Raw genomic sequence first — 20,658 nt, 5'->3', positions numbered from 1 at the left:
GATACACACACACTGATCTACAGTACTAGTAAACACAGACACTGTCATGTGTGACCAATATCACACACATGTTCATGGGCCTGTACACATACACACATTACATTGTGGATATAATGATCATGTGATATGAGCTGGACTCCTCATAAACTGCTTCTGTGCTGGTGAACTGAAAAAGCGACGCCTCACGGGGACCAGGTTGACGTCTCTGACTGCGCTCGTTTCAAATCCAACCCAGGACACTTGGATATGTGCTCCTAAAATGATCTTTTGACATGTGACTTCAGTCTGAACGGTCAGGTCACATTCATCCCACCTACACGTCGGGCTCAGAGTCTCGTCAATGGAGGGAAAGCGAAGTTAAAGAGTTTATTTATATACGGGGGGATCAGGACAAACTGGAGGAGACTTATCAGAACAGAGCGTTTTTTTATTTTTAGACGGTCCTGGCTCCAACGTCAACAAAAAAATCACGCTGATCAGATATTTTTTGTTGTCCCAAGAGTCAAAAAACAAATAGGAAAACACTCATTTAAATATAAAGCTCCTTCTGATTGGAACAATCTTCCCTCATCGATTCTTGCTTTAACTTCTGTCCCTTCATTTAAAAATGCTCTGGTTCAATATTTACAGAACTCGTGTCATCGTTTTTAATAATTTTTTTTTGAATTTTGTTCTTCAACTTGTTGTATTCAGTGATTATCTTTGAACTCTGATTTGTTTTGTTTTGTTTTATTTAATTTTAATTTAATTTTATTTATTTTAAATTTTTTAATTTAATTTAATTTAATTTTATATTTTTATTTTACATTTGTATTAATTTTTTTATTTAATTTTTTTATTTAACTTAATTAAAAAATATATTACTTTTAATTGTTTTAAGTTTTAAAAATTTATTTATTTATTTATTTATTTTTATTTTATTTTTTTTCTAATTTGTTTTATTATATGTCAAACAGTCAAGCGTGAGTGTGTGTGTGTTTGTGTTGATTTTGTTGTTTTGATGCTTATTTGTATTTCTGTATTCCACTGTCTGTCCGACTGTATCTGTGTTTTGTCGTCGTATTTATGAGGACCCCCTCGAAAACGAGACGGCGAGACTCTCAAGGGGCTTATCCTCCAAACAAAATAAATTCAAATTCAAATAAAGAGCCTGCGAGACAAACACGAGGAGGATAAAGACAAACAAACGAAGCGGACGAGGACGTATCACCTGAACATTTTACCAACAACTGGAGCGTGTTTTGTGAGACGAGCTCAGAGTTTAGGCGACTTCCGTAAACCCTGAGCAGCCTCTCTCTCTCTGTGTGTGTGACGTCGTCGTGTCGTCCAATGACACTTTTGGAGCGTTTAAAGTTCACACTGGAGATCACACACACAAGTCACGTTTAATCGAAAATGTGAACGACCTCGCAAAAAAAAAAAAAAAATCAGATTTCACAAAAAAATCCAAAGTGAACATTAAGCCCTGCGGTCTGAACGTCGCCTAAGTTGTTTTGTGAGGTGCACTGTGTAACTTTTCTGGTGGAGGGTCCGTCAAACGCTTGTCTCCGTGGAGATGTTGTTGCTTTGCCTGGAATGTTTCACAGTATGGCATTAAAAACTTTCAATCAATCCAAACCGGACCGAGTTACAGGTCAGATCTGTGGAGAATGTTTGTTTTTCGAGGTATTTTAGAGCTAGAAAACCAAATGTAATTGAATAAATGTGAAGTAGAGATGTTTAAAGTCACACTGTGGAACATTCCAGGCAGAACCTAGGACACATGGGAAAATAAAAGAAAGTTTTACCATTTTAATGTGGAAAATCAGAATCTGTTGTCTAAAGAAAGCGTGTTTTTTTATGATCATTGTGGGATCAGTATCGTATCGGGTATCGAGTCTGTTCCTCGGTATTGAAATTTTAGTCCCATGACAACAGTGGCCCGTGTTATGGTCGTGTGTTCTCATGTAAAACCTGAAAACTGCTGCTGCAAAAAAACAAAAAACAAACAAAAAAAAACACCAAATGTGCCTGGAGCTACGCAGAGACTCACTCAACTTCACTCCGTCTCCTCTTTCTCCAAACGCCCGAGTCGCTGATCTGAGGAGGCGGTTGCCGGGTAGAGCCGCCGTTGCCGTGGCTACAGTCTCCACGGCAACAGCGACAGCAGCATCCGTCTCCTCGCTCGACCCGCGGCCAATCGGCTCCGTCGCCGAGCAGAGATGTTGCCGAGCTCCAGGTTTTAACCCTTTTCAGAGCGGCCGGGGTTTGATCAAATACTGCACACGAACACGGATCGACTGTGAGGCGAGGACGACGGGGCGATTTACTGGCACTCTGAGGTGACATCACGCATCACGGGGGGTGCTCTACGTGTATGTCTATGGCGGAATGTTCAGCGGTTACCATGGAGACACAGCGCACACATTAACAAAAGACCACGCCGAAAAAAGTTTGAGAAACTTGTGAAAAAAAAAAGTAGAATTAATTTAAAGAGGATGTTTTATGAGACGTGTGTAATGAGTGGAGTGTGCAATAATGGTGGAGTGTGCAATAATGGGAACTGTGTAATAATGAGTGGAGTGCAATAATGAATGTGCAATAATGGGAACTGTGTAATAATGGGAACTGCAATAATGGGAACTGTGCAATAATGGGAACTGTGCAATAATGGGAACTGTGCAATAATGGGAACTGTGCAATAATGGGAACTGTGCAATAATGGGAACTGTGCAATAATGAGTGGAGTGTGCAATAATGGGAACTGTGCAATAATGGGAACTGTGTAATAATGAGTGGAGTGTGCAATAATGGGAACTGTGCAATAATGGGAACTGTGTAATAATGAGTGAGTGCAATAATGGGATGTGCATAATGGGAACTGTGCAATAATGGAACTGTGCAATAATGAGTGGAGTGTGCAATAATGGGAACTGTGCAATAATGGGAACTGTGCAATAATGAGTGGAGTGTGCAATAATGGGAACTGTGCAATAATGGGAACTGTGTAATAATGAGTGGAGTGTGCAATAATGGGAACTGTGCAATAATGGGAACTGTGTAATAATGAGTGGAGTGTACAATAATGGGAACTGTGCAATAATGGGAACTGTGCAATAATGGGAACTGTGCAATAATGGGAACTGTGCAATAATGAGTGGAGTGTGCAATAATGGGAACTGTGCAATAATGGGAACTGTGCAATAATGGGAACTGTGTAATAATGGGAACTGTGTAATTAGTGGAGTGTGCAATAATGGAAACTAATGAGAGGAGTGTGCAATAGTGGGAACTGTGCAATGAAAGACGTGTGCAATAATGGGAATTGTGTCATGAGAAGAGTGTGCAATAATGGGAACTGTGCAATAATGGAAACTAATGAGAGGAGTGTGCAATAATGGGAACTGTGTAATGAGAGGAGTGTGCAATAAAGGGGAACTGTCCAATAATGGGAACAGTGCAATAATGGGAACTGTGCAATGAACGATGTGTGCAATAATGGGAATTGTGTCATGAGAAGAGTGTACAATAATGGAAACTAATGAGAGGAGTGTGCAATAATCGGAAATGTGCAATAACGGAAACTGTAATGAGAGGAGTGTGCAATAAAGGGGAACTGTCCAATAATGGGAACAGTGCAATAATGGGAACTGTGCAATGAGTGGAGTGTGTGACTTTAGCCCAGGGGTGGGCAAAACTACGGCCCGGGGGCCATATGGGGCCCTTTAATCTTTTTAATCTGGCCCGCTGGACTTGAATAATAGTAATAATAATAATAATTTTCAGTGTTTTAAAAGTCATTTCAATAAATAGTGAATTCCGTAGGACCTGAGACAGATATTTTGTCGTGATGCTTTGTAATGATTTTCAGTTATGGGATATTTCAATAACACAGGACAGTTTCCCTGCTCGAACCCTTTGGGACAACAGATGGAAACTGGTCTTAGCCGACACTCCGGTGTGTGTTTACATTCATGTTGTGTCATGTTTGTCCATTAACAGGCTCTGTCCCAATCAAACAAATAAATACATTAAAAATAAATAAATAAAAAGTTTAAATTTTCCTGTCATCAGCCTGAGCTTCATGATCCTGTTCTGGTCCTGGAGTTTGATTTTGAACGGACATAATTTTGTTCTCACCGCTCCTGTTCTCAACACGTCGATCGAGGAGCAGAACTTTGCTCTGACAGGACCTTCTGACACCTGCGCTGTGATTGGCTGGATTTTCAAAGTTGTTTAAAATACTAAATAATTAAATTCAATATTTATCTAAAGACCTATTCGCACGGGATAAGAACAACCTGGCGACGTCCGTGTTACTTGCAGCACATTCGCACGGAGAAGAAGTTCGCGAAGTCCGTAAATTCGAGATGCAGATTCACACTGGACAATTATTATCACCGGACGTGTGTGTTTGCTGAAATATAGTAGGAGATTTGCGGCATAATTTTTTACTTTACTTTATAAATTACAGACATTTTGTTTAAGTTTAAGATCTCAGGAATCCTCCGCAATTATTACAAATCACCAAAGGTCCACAGGTCAAACTAATCCCGTGCGAATAGAGCTTGATTTGAAATTTATATAAAAGTTGCGCTGATCCTTAAAAACATCATAATCTCCTGAGAAACAGCATAGCAACAGTTGTCGGGGGCGGGGCAAAGAGCGGCGCTGCAGAAAAACCTCTGGTGAAGTCTGAAAGGGCCCACGTCTCCACACAGATTTGCTCTCGTTCTGATCGTTTTGGGCGAAGTGTCTGGAGATGTCGTCGAGTCTGAGCCTCACCTGATGACGAAGGTCCTGAAGGGGATGATGTGCTGCATCACGGCGGGAATGTGCAGCCAGATTCTGATCTGTGAAAAACAAACACACACACAGAGAGTTTGACCAAAGACACAGAAACTAGAGATGGACTTTCAATTAAATGTTCTTAATCAATCGTCGGGAGAATTAATGATCGATTATCCATTAATCATTAACATTTTTACAGTATTTTCCACACTATTAGTCAGTAAATGGTCTATTTTCGAACTTTTTTCACAAATAAACCTCGTGGGACTTTAAAGGAAACACAACAGTTGGACGGGTGAGTGGTTTTGTTTGTTTGTTTGCTGCTAACTCGCTCCCCCTTCAGAGCGCCATCACAACACAATCACCGTGCGTCCCCTCTAACGAAACTACTGCGGTTTTCTGTCATGTTCTTGTACTATTTATGGAAAATTTTCGTGTTTATGGAGAAATCTCGTACAGGGAGATCGCTAGATTACTCAAACACGTGTGGATGTCTCTAAAACCTCTTCAGACAGTTTTTTTTAGACGATGGAACGTTAAAACACGAGAGAAAGCTCCAAAAATACCAGTCTTTAAGCACAGTTTTCCGTTCATCTCGACAGAAATTCTAATCTTGGTAAACGGCATTTTAGTTTTGTCCATTGTTATCGGTCATTTTTTACATTTTTTAACTTCCGTGTAGGGAGGGTGTGTCTGGGACCAACAGATTGTCTGCGTGTTCGCAGTGACTCAGTTGTTCAGTCGTGTCTAGAAGCCGCACATCGCGCTCGTTGCTTTTTCGGTTCGTTCCTCCGTTCCTCGCTCTTTTTATTGTTTTGTAAATGCTATAATCTCCCGCAACGACAGCTTAACGGTTTTGCTGCTAAGTCGCTCCCCCTTCAGAGCGCCATCACAACACAATCACCGCGCGTCCCCTCTAACGAAACTACTGCGGTTTTCTGTCATGTTCTTGTACTATTTATGGAAAATGTTCGTGTTTATCGTCGTGTTCATGGAGAAATCTCGTACAGGGAGATCGCTAGATTGTGTGAGTTTGGTGGTGGACTCACGTTGGACACGATGGTGATGAAGGCGTGAGCGATGGGGAAGGGCAGAGTCTCCGGGGTCCCAAACTCAAAACAGTCTTTCATCAGAGAGAGGCCGTGTTTACCACAGAACAGACACACGTAACGGAGCAAGTGAAGAGGCACCTCCACGTCCTGGAAGAAAAACAGACAGAAGAGAGAGAAGAGAGTGAGAGAGGAAAAGAGTGAGAGGTGAGTCTGACGGAGGAGAGACACAGAGACAGAGACAGAGAAAAGAGAGAAAGAGGCAGAACCACAGCGTGCGAAAGATCAGTGTGATAAACTCACATTCATGTCGCAGAAGGAGCCCAGGATGTTGCTTTCATGAGCAGAAATGTCCTGAGGAAAACAAAAAATATGTTTTAGTTTCAATAGAAAGTAGAAGTGAGTCTGAAAACAGGAGCTCATCTGCAGGTCAAAGTCGGTGAGAAGAAACAACTGTAACATGGAGAAAAGATCTGAAGAGTCCAGACAATGTTTCTGACGCCATTTAGACAATCAGACGTGAACGTAACACAGACTAAACTGTGTGTTTTAACTTCACACAAATGTGTCTGTGGAAAAGACAGAGACAGAGGGAAAGAACAAGAGACTGAAGCTGTTTTCAGGTCGACCAGAACAGTGCAGATGTCGGTTCCTGCACCAGTTACACAGGAACCAAAGTGTTTACGGTGAACGACCCGAGTTCAAATCCACAATTAGAGGCTGAGAATTTAACACCAAATAAAAACAAGACCAAACACACGTGGACGTCACAGCGAGAAAATAACAATCATGGATCACAGCAGACACCAGCGAGCGCTGGTGCTCAAACAATTATTTATCTGCGCCAAGCTACAGTACAACGTCCGGCGAGGACAAACGTCCGGCGAGGACAAACGTCCGGCGAGGACAAACGTCCGGCGAGGACAAACGTCCGGCGAGGACAAACGTCCGGCGAGGACAAACGTCCGGCGAGGACAAACGTCCGGCGAGGAGAAGGCGGCAGCGACGTCCAATCCAAAGATGGAATCTCACCGGGCGAACATGGATACAGCAAATATTTGTTCTCGTCCTCAGACCACAGCACGATGTTCTGTCTCTTGATTTCTCCTCCATGTTCCACACACACGTTTTCTCTCTTTATTTTATTTATGTATTTTCCCACATGTGACCAGGATGAACCTGCTCACGTCCAGATGATGAACCTGCTCACGTCCAGATGAACCTGCTCACGTCGACTGTGTCATCACGATTCGTTTGGAAAAAAACAAGTTTTACATGATTCTGTTTGGGAATCCACTTCCTGTTTGCTCTGATTTTCAGTGTGAACACGTCAGTCGGTTCGAAATTAGGAGCAGGAACCGACACTGGCACAGTTCCCTGACAACCTGAAAATACTACAAGAGACAGAGACAGAGACAGAGACAGAGAGAAAGACAGAGACAGAGAGAGAGACAAAAAGAGAGAGACAGAGAGAGAGAAAGAGAGACAGAGAGAGACAGAGACAGAGACAAAGAGAGACAAAAAGAGAGAGAAAAAGAGAGAGAGAGAGACAAAAAGAGACAAAGAGAGACAAAAAGAGAGAGGCAAAAAGAGAGAGAGAGACAGAGACAAAAAGAGAGAGAGAGAGACAGAGACAGACAGAGAGACAGAGACAGAGAGAGACAGAGAGACACAGAGAGACAGAGAGACAGACAGAGAGAGAGACACAGAGAGAGAGAGAGACAGAGAGACAGGTAGCTGGACAGGGGGAGAGAGACAGTTTGTTTTGTTTCTGTCTTGCCGTCGTCCTGCCAACGAGACTCAAGATGAACATGAGTCTCCTGACACACGCAGACTCATGTGCACCGTCTCATATTTAATCAAAACAAAAACATAATAAAGATAAAGATAAAGATAAAGACGGTGCTGGCGGCTCTCACCTCGATGGTGGGGTGTGTGTTGTGTTTGTACGCCGTGTAAAGAGGAAACTGGATTTGAAAGATTTTGGCGGCGCAGAGCAGAAGTTTCTCTCTCTCCTCCGTGTTCCACGAACTGAACATCTCCACCGAGTCTGTTCCTCCAGACTCCACCCCCGCCTTCGACGAACTCTCCCCACAGTCCAGCACCTCCGCCTGGGCTTCACACGACGACTCCTGCCCCTGGAGCGGCTGGAGCTTCTCCACAACTGCACAGAGAAAAACCAGGACTAAACCAGGACTGAACCAGGACTAAACCAGGACTAAACCAGGACTGAACCAGGACTAAACCAGGACTAAACCAGGACTAAACCAGGACTAAACCAGGACTGAACCAGGACTAAACCAGGACTAAACAGGACTAAACCCAGGACTAAACCAGGACTAAACCAGGACTAAACCAGGTCTAAACCAGGACTAAACCAGGACTAACCACTAAACCAGGAAACCAGGACTAAACCAGGACTAAACCAGGACTAAACCAGGACTAAACCAGGACTAAACCAGGACTAAACCAGGTCTAAACCAGGACTAAACCAGGACTAAACCAGGACTAAACCAGGACTAAACCAGGACTAAACCAGGACTAAACCAGGTAAACCAGGACTAAACCAGGACTAAACCAGGACTACTAAACCAGGACTAACCAGGACTAAACCAGGACTAAACCAGGACTAAACAGGACTAAACCAGGTCTAAACCAGACTAAACCAGGACTAAACCAGGACTAAACCAGGACTAAACCAGGTCTAAACCAGGTCTAAACCAGGACTAACCAGGGACTAAACCAGGACTAAACCAGGACTAAACCAGGTCTAAACCAGGACTAAACCAGGTCTAAACCAGGACTGAACCAGGACTAAACCAGGACTAACCAGGACTAAACCAGGACTAAACCAGGACTAAACCAGGACTAAACCAGGACTAAACCAGGACTAACCAGGACTGAACCAGGACTCCAGGACTAAACCAGGACTAAACCAGGACTAAACCAGGTAAACCAGTCTAAACCAGGACTAAACCAGAACTGAACCAGAACTAAAGAACCAGGACTAAACCAGGACTAACCAGGACTAAACACTAAACCAGGTCTAAACCAGGTAAACTAAACAGGACTAAACCAGGACTAAACCAGGACTAAACCAGGACTAAACCAGGACTAAACCAGGACTAAACCAGACTAAACAGACTAAACCAGGAACCAGGACTAAACCAGGACTAACAGGTCTAAACCAGGACTAAACCAGGACTAAACCAGGACTAAACCAGGACTAAACCCAGGACTAACCAGGACTAAACCAGGACTAAACCAGGACTAAACCAGGACTAAACCAGGACTAAACCAGGGGAAAACTAAAACCAGGACTAAACCAGGACAGGACTGAACCAGGACTAAACCAGGACTAAACCAGGACTAAACCAGGACTAAAAACAGGACTAAACAGGTCTAAACCAGGACTGAACCAGGACTAAACAGGACTAACCAGGACCAGGACTAAACCAGGACTAAACCAGTCTAAACCAGGACTAAACCAGGACTAAACCAGGAACTAAACCAGGACTAAAACCAGGACTAAACCAGGACTCTAAACCAGGACTGAACCAGGACTAAACCAGGACTAAACCAGGACTAAACCAGGACTAACTAAACCAGGTCTAAACCAGGTCTAAACCAGGACTAAACTGAACCAGAACTGAACCAGGACTAAACCAGGACTAAAACCAGGACTAAACCAGACTAAACCAGGACTAAACCAGGGACTAAACCAGGACTAAACCAGGACTAAACCAGGACTAAAGGACCCAGGACTAAACCAGGACTAAACCAGGACTAAACCAGGTCTAAACCAGGTCTAAACCAGGACTGAACCAGGACTAAACCAGGACTGAACCAGAACTGAACCAGGACTGAACCAGGACTGAACCAGGACTAAACCAGGTCTAAACCAGGACTGAACCAGGACTGAAACCAGGACTAAACCAGGACTAAACCAGGACTAAACCAGGGACTAAACCAGGACTAAACCAGGACTAAAACCCAGGACTGAACCAGGACTAACCAGGACTGAAACCAGGACTAAACCAGGACTAAACCAGGTCTAAACCAGGACTAAACGGTCTAAACCAGGGACTAAACCAGGACTAAACCAGGACTAAACCAGGACTAAACCAGGACTGAAACCAGGACTGAACCAGGACTAAACCAGGACTAAACCAGGTCTAAACCAGGACTAAACCAGGTCTAAACCAGGTCTAAACCAGGACTAAACCAGGACTACAGGACCAGGACTAAACCGGGTCTAAACCGGGACTAAACCGGGTCTAAACCGGGTCTAAACCAGGACTGAACCAGGACTGAACCAGGACTAAACCAGGACTAAACCAGGACTAAACCAGGTTTAGTGCTGGTTTAGTCCTGGTGTAGTCCAGGTTTAGACCTGGTTTAGTCCTGGTTTATCATTTGGATCATTTCAGCCTCTGAAATTCTCAATCTCGACTGAACTAAAGTTAAAAAGGAGCTGTCCACTTGAAAACTACCACTTCATGACATCACGAGGTGGAACTGAGCATTTTGGGCTTTGAAGAGTCACTCAAACGTGTGAATGAAACAGAACACAACTCCAGGTCTGTGTTTGAGGATGAAGCGGCGTTAGAACACGACTTAAAGGTCCCATATGACTCAAAACTGACTCTCGTGAGCGTTAAGACTGTTACTTTCACTTTCACTTTCACTTTCACTCGTGCGCTGTACCTTTGTCGTGCGCGCTGGGTTCATCCTCTTCGGCCGAGTCTCTCTCCACGTTCACATGCTCGTCCTCGCCCGGGGACGAGGGCCTGGGCGGGGACACGGAGCCCCCGCCGGTCCAGCCCGGGCCCTTGGGAGCCGGGGCCCCGCCGAAGGAGCAGAGCCGGTCCCGGAGGCTGCTGATCTGAGCGATGACCAGGTTGATGAGCGCGTACACCAGCTGATTAAACACCTCCAAGTGCTTGTACTCTTTGAAACAGCACAAACATTGTCTAAAAACGAAAAACAAAAAAAGACGGGATTAAAAACGGGAATTAACTCGATGAACCTGGTCCTGATGTTGTGAGACTGAAAGTCCAGGAGGTTCCAGAAGGTCCAGAGGCGTAAGATAAATCTGTCATTCATTCAGTTGTTTTTCAAAATAAAATAAAAAAAAAAAAAAAAAAAACATTTTCTTCATTATTTGTCTCCAAGACCAAAATGAAAAAAAAAAAAAAAAACTGATAATGATTCGTTTAGATCTAGTTCGGTCCTCGTTCGGTCCTGGTTTAGACCTGGTTTAGTCCTGGTTTAGTCCTGGTTTAGTCCTGGTTTAGTCCTGGTTTAGTCCTGGTTTAGTCCTGGCTTAGTCCTGGCTTAGTCCTGGCTTAGTCCTGGCTTAGTCCTATTTTAGTCCTATTTTAGTCCTGGTTTAGTCCTCGTTCGGTCCTGGTTTAGTCCTGGATCAGTCCTGGTTTAGTCTTGGTTTAGTCCTGGCTTAGTCCTATTTTAGTCCTGGTTTAGTCCTCTTTTGGTCCTCGTTTGGTCCTGGTTTATTCCTGGTTCAGTCCTGGTTTAGTCCTGGTTCAGTCCTGGTTCAGTCCTGGTTTAGTTCTAGTTTAGTCCTGGTTTAGTCCGTTATCCGTTTTTTCCATTTTTCATTTAAACACAAAATCAAAAACTGAAAAAACTAATCATTATCTGTTTTTTCATTTTGGTTTTGGACACAAAAAATGAAGAAAATAGTAGTTTTTTTTTTTAATTTTCTTATTTTTGGTTTTATTTTGAAAAACAAATGAACAAACGACACACAGGTTATATTTGTCTCTGTGTCTTAAACTTGTTCCAGATCGATCAAAACACATTCAGGAAAAGTTCATTTTTAGTCTCGATACCTGCGAAAAATGAGGATCTAAGTTTCGATACTAGTTTTATTCTCGATTAAGATCTCATTTTTAATACTTTGACAGTCCTATGAAGTACTACAGATCCTTTTTAAATAGTTTTTCAAATAAAGTTGGATAAAAATACTTGAGTTTTAAAAGTACCTTTGCGTCCAGGAGCTGATGTAGCCCAGGACTCGTAGCGCATGTTCCTTCTTCAGCTGGAATCCTCCTTCACTGCCGTCCGCGTCGGAAACTGCACACACAAAAACACACTTGATTTACTTTTACAAAACACAAAAGAAATAAAAATAAAACCGTAACAAAGTCAACTCTGGCAGAGACGGATTCACAAACTCACGAGAATCCACCTTTTGAGCGCGTCCGCTGTGGGGTAAACCGAGACGGACCAATCACAGAGCGGCGCTGAGGATTGGGGCGGAGCCAAACAAACCAAAACAAACAGAAAAACTTCTATTTTAGCAGAAAAACCAGATGATTTTGTTTGTGTTAAACGTGCAGAGGGAGGAGCTTTGAGCTTTTGGACAGGGGTCTTTTCTCTCAAATGTATTTAAGTAAAGTTAGAGTTTTCAGCTTGTTTCTCTGTTGTCGTTTTGGGGCGAGTCGTCCCAGATGATAAAGTGCAGGACTCAGAACAACACAGATCGATCTGAAATCAGCTGGAAAGTCCCCTGAATTGTACAGTTTATGACACTAAGTTAGTTAATCTATACACATATATATTTAAGAAGTTAGTTTGGTTGAAGACGTGTCGCAGCTCATCCAAGCTGCTGCTTCAGTTCCGACGTGGATGAGCTGCGAAACGTCTTCAACCAAACTAACTTTAGTCCAGTCGACAAACTGAATTTTATCCTTGCTGTGAATTCTACCTGGACGACTGAGGGATTCTTCACACTTAAAAAGTACACTTTTTTTTAAATTATATATACTGTATTAATTACACACGCAAAAAAATGATGTGATCTCAAACTCTGTAGTTTTCTGAGCTTCTCATGTTGTGCTGTTTACTGATTATGTTCATGACAGGTAAGAAAATAATTCATATTTCTTCCCAAATCAACAGCTACAGATGCTCTAGGACAGACATGTCAAACTCAGGCCCAGGGGCCAAATTCGGCCCTCGATATAATCAGATCTGTATTAGAGCTTCCCGCCGCACACAAATATACTGTAGACATTGCAAGGCTTTGGAGGCAGGAGAGCTACTTGGATATGCAAAAAATGTGCAGAATTGTCCTTTTGGTGTCTTCAGTGTAGGGAGCATCTCAAATACAAAGTGGGAAAAAAACTGAGGCACTCAAAAAGTACAAAATAATTAAAAGCCTTTAATAGCACATGGCAGATAAAGTTAAAATACGCCAACGCGTTTCGGCCCTTCGGCTTCATCAGGACAAACTCCAGATGTTTATCACAGAGCAGATTTAAAGTAATAGGTGCAGGTCACATGTTCACAGTCCCCTGGTGCATGATGGGACATGTAGGCCTAACAAACCTTTATAGGCTAAACAAATTCAAATACAATAATACAAGACATAAATGGTGCAAATCCCAACAACCAATACATAGATAGATACATTATATGAAAATAGTATAAAAGTATAAAAAGATACATAGTGTAAGGATATATATATATATATATATATATATATAGAGTGCGATAACTCAAAAGTGCTTCAGCTATAGTTTGTATAATATAGTTAAGTTCTAGTCTTAAATAATTTCAAGAAGACAGGGATATAGAACAAGGATCGATTACACATTTAAAGCTTGTAGTTTTAAAGGAAGGGGGAGAAATCTAACTCTCCACTGAGTCCTGGAGACTGTGTGGCCTAGAGAGACTAGATCCAGTCGGTTTCTCTCTGTAACAGTTAACTTTATCTGCCATGTGCTATTAAAGGCTTTTAATTATTTTGTACTTTTTGAGTGCCTCAGTTTTTTTCCCCACTTTGTACTATAGACATTATTTATTTAAAATGTTGTTATTATTTCATATTCTGTTTGTTCTGGATTCAATGTTTAAGCAAAACTATTAATAAACATTTATTTTAATTTTGGCCCCTTGACAAAAGATTCAGAACCTATGACCCAAAATCTACAATAAACATTTTCAGCTTCCTAGTTCTATTTTTTATGAAGTTCTGGTCTCTCAAACATATTTATAAATTAAGGTTTCTGAAAAACTTTGCATGGCCCCAAAATTTCAAAGGGCCATAACTCAGGAACCACTTTTTTAGATTCTTTCATTTGGTCATTTTAGATTTTTTTTCAGCCAAATCTGAGACGACTCACTGGGGAGGTTACCTGAAAACAGCTGATTTCATATGGACTTATGATTTATTTAAAATGTTATTATTTTATATTCTCTTTGTTCTGGATTCAGTGTTTAAGCAAAACTATTATTAAACATTTATTTTAATAAGAAAACATGAACATTACAGATCTTGAAAGAAGAGAAAACATGCAGATGTTGCTGACATTGTTTCAATAAATATTTAGTTTGGCCCACGACTTAGTCCCAGTTCGTAATTTTGGCCCAATGTGAATTTGAGTTTGACAGTTTGAACAAGAAAAAAATATTTAAAATAGGATTTCATAGTAAACTTCTGCGAGCAAATGAGGATTATTTTGATATTACAGAGTGAAAAAATGCGCACCACTTCAGTAAGATCAGGAAAATGACATAAACAAGGCCCCACATTTGGTCTTGTACATTCACATTTCATTTTATTTTCATAAGTTTCTTTGACTAAATGCAGCAGGCTGAAAAACAGAAACTACACAGACCATGATCCTTTGCTCCGTGAGTTTTGCCAACTCAAAGAAACAGTTTTTAAACATTATAATTAGAGCCGAGTGTGACACTGTCGAGTCACCAGCACAACAACATGTTGACAACGACGTGTGAGGACGACACGAGCTCGTCCCAGTCAAACTCACACACAACCTCACAGCATTTTTATAAACTTTCTACCACGGAGTATAAGGGTCAGTAAAAAAAAAAAGATGCTGGCGCTACGAGAATAAAGTCGTAACATTTTGACATTAAAGTCGTAATATTATGAGAATAAAGTCGTAATAAAATCAAAGTCAAAGTGAAAAATGCAGCAGAAGAAAAACCTTGTTTTTCAATATAAAACCAAAAATAAGAAAACGAACAACGATTTTCTTCATTATTTGCGCCTCCAGACTGAACCAGGACTAAACCAGGACTGAACCAGGACTAAAACCAGGAACTAAACCAGGACTAAACCAGGACTAAACCAGGGACTAAACCAGGACTAACCAGACTGAGACCAGGATCAGAACAAGACTACAGACTGGACTGAGACCGGGACAGACAAGAACTGAGACCAGGATTGAGACCGGGAAACCAGGACCAGAGACTGAGACTGGGACTGAGACCGGGACCAGACCAGAACTAAAAACAGTTTAGTCCTGGTTCAGTCCTGGTTCAGTCCTGGTTTAGTCCTGGTTTAGTCCTGGTTTAGTCCTGGTTCAGTCCGTATGCGGCGCATTAGTCCCTCATCGCATTTTAAAGTCACGGAAACACCATTTCCCATTTCCGTGACTTAAACCAGGACTAAACCAGGACTAAACCAGGACTAAACCGTTTTCAGTCCTGGTCTGGCCCCGGCCTCAATCCTGGTCTTTCTGGTTTGGTTCCGGACCTGGTTTAGTCCTGATTCAGTCCTTGTTCAGTCGAATGAACGAATGATCCACAGATTCTTCTCCTTTACAAAATGCTCCAAATTCTCCACGAGCCGCAGATATTCTCCTGATATTAACACTTTATTTTGACACTTTATTCTCATAAAATTACGACTTTAATGTCAAAATGTTACGATTTTATTCTTGTAGCGCCAGAATTATTATTTTTTCATCTGTCCCTTATTCTCTGTCGTAACATAATGATTTATACAAAAATAAATAAAACATAAACTTGGTCTCCACTTTAAACTTTCTAAAGTGCTCTGGTCGTTTGTCACCGCGCTCGTCTCCACAGACGATCAGTCCAGATGAAATCAGCCGCCCTCCCCCCTGAGCCAGCGCAGATTTGGCTGAAAAAAATTCAAAAAATTTCTAAAATCACCAAATGAAAGAATCTCAAATTTTCGCTCAATCCCGTGAGTCGTTCCTGAGTTATGGTTCGTTGAAATTTTAAGGTCATGTTCACTTTTTCTGAAACCTTTATTTATAAACATGTTTGAGAAACCAGAACTTTATAAAAAAAATAGAACTAGGAAAGTGAACATTTGTATAATTGTAGATTTTGGGTCATAGATTCTAAATCTGTTGTCAGAGGCTCAAACGTTCAAATCTGGTCTGTGAACATATTTGAGACACGTCCACATGAAAACTCAGAAAAGTGTGAGATTTGTGTCAGAAATGGTCGTTCGCTCAAATATTCAGGTTCAACAGTGAGTTTGTAAATATCTGCTTGGAGTAAATAGATCTTGTTCTTCAAAAATAAAAATAAAAAAAATTGAGCAAAACCCACAGCGCCCCCTTAAAGGTTGTATAGAAGATTTTCCAAGGAAAGACAAATGCAGCGACTGTTTGTCCTTTTTTAAATGTTGCGCTTCGCACCTTTTCCCTTCTCTTCTTCTTTCAGCAACGTCAAAAACTGACTTTCTTTTGCGGCGAACCGGTCGTGAATTCTTCTTTGCAATTAAAACAAAATTTGTGCAAACTGAGAGCTACAGTTCAAAAAAGACGCCAAGAACCGCTAAACATGAACCGCGAACATAAACCACACAATCCCAGCGCGTCGGCAAGTCAGCGACGCTAGAAACGTAGGGAATTTGATTGACAACCTAACAGCCAATAGGTAAAGAGGTAGCCTTGTTATCTATTGGCTGATGTTTATCTGCCCTCACTACATCCACAGTTGATGGATTTTCATTCTTTGTTTGTTTTTTTTTTTTGGTCATAATTACAAGGCTGCTTCTTCTTTATAATTCTATTTTCTAACTTTCATTGACAATTTGAAAAAATATATTTTTAAATCCTCCATACAACCTTTAATAAAGACACACAATATTTGACAACAGATTCAGAATCTGAAGCTGGACATTTTTATTGTAGATTCTTGGTCACAGATTCTGAATCTGTTGTCAAATATTGTGTGTCTTTATTAAGGCGGAGGATGTGGGCCCCAAAATCTCACTTTTTTTTTTTTTTTCCTGTTATTTATTTATTTGAAAAGGGACAATGCACATTAATCAACATCAAAACAATGTAAATGTGCCCGAGTTGGCTGATAAGAGCTCATTTGCATCGGTCGTCGCTTTGCCAGACGTCAAAAAGGCATCGTAAAAGAAAAACACTTAAAAGTTACACATCAAAAATTACACAAATGTACAGTAAGTTTTAGTGTTCACACATTTGTGTTTCTAAAAGCCACTTTTTTAGCGTTCTTTTTAAAAGCAGAGAATGAGGGAGATGTTCTGACGGCTCCAGGCGCAGAGTTTCACTGATGAGAAGCTCTGACGAAAGAGAAACACACTGAACAAATCCACTTTTTCTATGAGGAATAAAGCCTCGTCCCTCACTGCTCTGGTCACTCTGTCCTCACTAGATCTGGAATGAACAAAGTCGTTCAGCGAAGGGGGAGCCGAGCCACGTTTAATCTCATACATTAGACAGATATTTTTAAATTTAATAAGATAATTTGGTTTTTGCTAAATTTTTTATTTTTTTTTTTAAGGTCCAAGATGTATTTACTCCAAGCAGATATTTACAAACTCACTGCTGAACCTGAATATTTGAGAGAACGACCATTTCTGACACAAATCTCACACTTTTCTGAACTTTCATGTGGACGTGTAAACCAGGGGTGTCAAACATACGGCCCGGGGGCCAGATCCGGCCCTCCAAGACCTTTAATCTGGCCCTCGGCTGATTTTCTACTCAAATATTTTAATGATATTTTCTATTAAAATGTTGTTAATTTTGTGTGGTGTTTATCACAGCAGCGTCTCCAGCGTCTCTGTACGTGGCCCCTCCCACCAGAGCAGCACAAATGAAGACTTGTCTCTTTCCAAACGCTCTTAAAGGACGATCGTTTTGACTGTTGACCGTGACACCCTCATCAGAAAAATGTCCAACATGAGAAAAGTGGAGCCGAGTGCAGGATTTTACAACAAAAATGGACTTATTCCTGTTTACAGACAAGTTCATGTTAAAACTTTGTGTTGAAATTGTATTTTTCTTAAAGTTTCAGGTTGTTCATAATATTATAATATTTAGTAAAAGAAAGAGTTCATCAATTAAAAAAGATTTGTGTAATAGATTTGTGTTTCTCTGCACAAATATTTGAACTTATTGTTATTTTTGGGGTTTATATGACATGAGTTTTCTGATCCGGACACTTTGGATCAAAGTCGGTTGGACACGGAACAAAATGAGTTTGACTCTCCTGGTCTAGAGTCTCAAATCTGGTCACAGAATTTGAATTTTAAATGTGACCTGTTTGGCCCCTTGACAACAGATTTAGAATCTATGACCCAAAATCTACAATAATACAAATCAAGTTTTTATAAAGTTATTGTGTCTCAAACATGTTTATAAATTAAGGTTTCTGAAAAAGTGAACATGGTCCAAAACTTCAACGAGCCAAAACTCAGGAACCACTTTTTTAGATTCTTTCATTTGGTCATTTTAGATTTTTTTTTGGAGCCAAATCTGAGACGACTCATCAGGGAGATTCACTGAACCCAAGAGCATTTCATTTCTGTCTGAAATGTTCCACAGTGTGACATTAAACATAACCATCTCCATAGAACCAAGCAGGTCAAGTTACAGGTCAGTTCTGTGCTGAGGCGAGCCCGACCGCAGTAAGAACACTAAAAGTTTTACAAGGCATTTCAGCTCAGTAAAAACAAAAATAAACCGGGACATTTTTAGACCGAGGCCTTCAAAGACGACTCCACGTGTGAGTTTAGTTTGCAGAGTTTTGCCGAGATTATAATTTTTATTTGAATCATTTAATTTTATTTTAATAATTTCTTTCTTTTCTTTTTTTTTTTTTGTATTTGTTTTTAGTCCTGGTTTAGTCCTGGTTTAGTCCTGGTTTAGTCCTGGTTTCAGTCCTGGTTCAGTCCTGGTTCAGTCCTGGTTTAGTCCTGGTTTAGTCCTGGTTAGTCCTGGTTCAGTCCTGGTTCAGTCCTGGTTCAGTCCTGGTTCAGTCCTGGTTTAGTCCTGGTTTAGTCCTGGTTAGTCCTGGTTAGTCCTGGTTAGTCCTGGTTCAGTCCTGGTTAGTCCTGGTTCAGTCCTGGTCAGTCCTGGTTCAGTCCTGGTTCAGTCCTGGTTCAGTCCTGGTTCAGTCCTGGTTTTGTTGTGGTTTAGACCTGGTTTAGTCCTTGTTTAGTGCTGGTTTAGTCCTGGTCCAGTCCTGCTTCAGTTTCAGTTTAGTCCTGGTTCAGTCCTAGTTTAGTTTCAGTTCAGTTCAGTCCTGGTTTAGTCCCGGTTTAGTCCCGGTTTAGTCCCGGATTTAGTCCCGGTTTAGTCCCGGTTTAGTTTCAGTTTAGTCCTGGTTCAGTCCTGGTTCACACAACTTTTACTCGAGTAACAGTACTGTTACTGCAGTACAAATATTACTCGAGGAGGGGGAAAAGTACGCGGCTGGAAAAGTACTCTGAAAAGTACAATGTCTTTAAAGTTACTCGAGTAAATGTATCATGTACCGCACACCTTCACGAGAATCATCTGGATCATTTCAGCCGATCTGGAATTCCAAATCTCCGCCGAACCAAAAGGTCAAAGGAGCCGTTCACGTGAAAACTACCGCCTCACGATGACATCACAAGGTGCAACAGAGCGTTTTGAGCTCTGGAGACGCAGACAGACGAATAATAAAGAGTGAATCAAACAACTCCAGGTCGGTTTGTGAGCAGGAACAACATCAGAACACGACTTAAACCTCACAGGAGGCAGTTCTGCGTGAAACTGAACCTTTAAATAATCGACGCACAAAGAGACAAAAGTCGTTAAGAAGAAGAACTGTGACCGCGGACGAGTGAAAATCTGGACCGGACAGATAAGACGAAGAGCAGCGACCACGAGCAGGAATCAAACCCACAACCTCCACACCGCGAGGACCCGGGATGATAACCACTCTGCCACAGGAACACGCTCAGTTAAACGGCATCTTACATGAAAATGAAATGAAAACACAGACAGAACGTGACAAATGTTCAATATGACTTTTCTGATGGAGGTAATATGTTATTATTAATATGATCCTCTGACTAGAATGTTTCATACTGTGGCATTAAACTTGTCCACATCCATTAGAAGTCTGCAAAAATATCAAAATGTCAATAAAACTATGAAAATAAAATGTCCAAATTCCATTCATCCATTTTCTTCCTCTTATCCAGGGTCGGGTATCGGGGGCATCAGTCTAACCAGGGACTCCCAGACTTCCTTCACCCCAGACACTTCCTCCAGCTCCTCCAGTGGGACCTGAGGTGTTCCCAGTCCAGTCCAGAGACATCGTCCCTCCAGTGTGTCCTGGGTCTTCCCCGGGGCCTCCTCCCGGTGGGACATGAACACCTCCTGAGGGAGACGTCCAGGAGACATCAGAACAGAAGCCCGAGCCTCAACTGGCTCCTCTCCACGTGGAGGAGCAGCGGCTCTACTCCGAGCTCCTCACCCTGTCTCTAAGGGAGACGCCCAGACGCCCTGGGTCCTCGTGGTTGGTAAAAATAAAAGTGTGAAAACTGTTCTGCTCTCGGCTCAATCATGACTAAGATCTGAGTCAGAAGAATCACATTTTCTTTGTGTTTTGGTCATTTTAAAAGTATCATTTTATGTGTTTTACTTAAATAAAAGACAATTTATGTCTCTTAACTGTTGTCAGGGACTAAATTGGTCAAAAATAGGGACATTTCTTGTATAAAACTAGGACTAATCACTAGTTTTGTATAAATCTGCAGGATCAGGGCTCAAAACTGGGACTGTCCCGGGTCAAC

General features: G+C 41.5%; 1 protein-coding gene across 1 annotated transcript in view; it reads right to left on the bottom strand.

The window, feature by feature from the left end:
• The window catches only part of usp34 (ubiquitin specific peptidase 34), a 140,822-nt gene that overhangs the window by 116,462 nt on the left and 3,702 nt on the right, over positions 1-20,658 (bottom strand). Inside the window, exons 2-7 of the mRNA XM_055158681.1 lie at positions 11,828-11,918; positions 10,527-10,792; positions 7,739-7,983; positions 6,123-6,173; positions 5,820-5,969; positions 4,765-4,832 (exon numbers count right to left, since the gene is read on the bottom strand). Coding sequence (XP_055014656.1) covers positions 4,765-4,832; positions 5,820-5,969; positions 6,123-6,173; positions 7,739-7,983; positions 10,527-10,792; positions 11,828-11,918 — 871 coding nt within the window. The remainder of the gene's footprint in view (positions 1-4,764; positions 4,833-5,819; positions 5,970-6,122; positions 6,174-7,738; positions 7,984-10,526; positions 10,793-11,827; positions 11,919-20,658) is intronic.

Source organism: Boleophthalmus pectinirostris, unplaced genomic scaffold (genome assembly GCF_026225935.1).
Source record: "Boleophthalmus pectinirostris isolate CB_2022bp ecotype Guang Dong unplaced genomic scaffold, ASM2622593v1 HiC_scaffold_22, whole genome shotgun sequence".
NCBI classification, from domain to species: domain Eukaryota; kingdom Metazoa; phylum Chordata; class Actinopteri; order Gobiiformes; family Gobiidae; genus Boleophthalmus; species Boleophthalmus pectinirostris.
The sequence above is the reverse complement of the archived record's forward strand: the minus strand, read 5'-3'. Positions and strand labels throughout refer to the sequence as shown.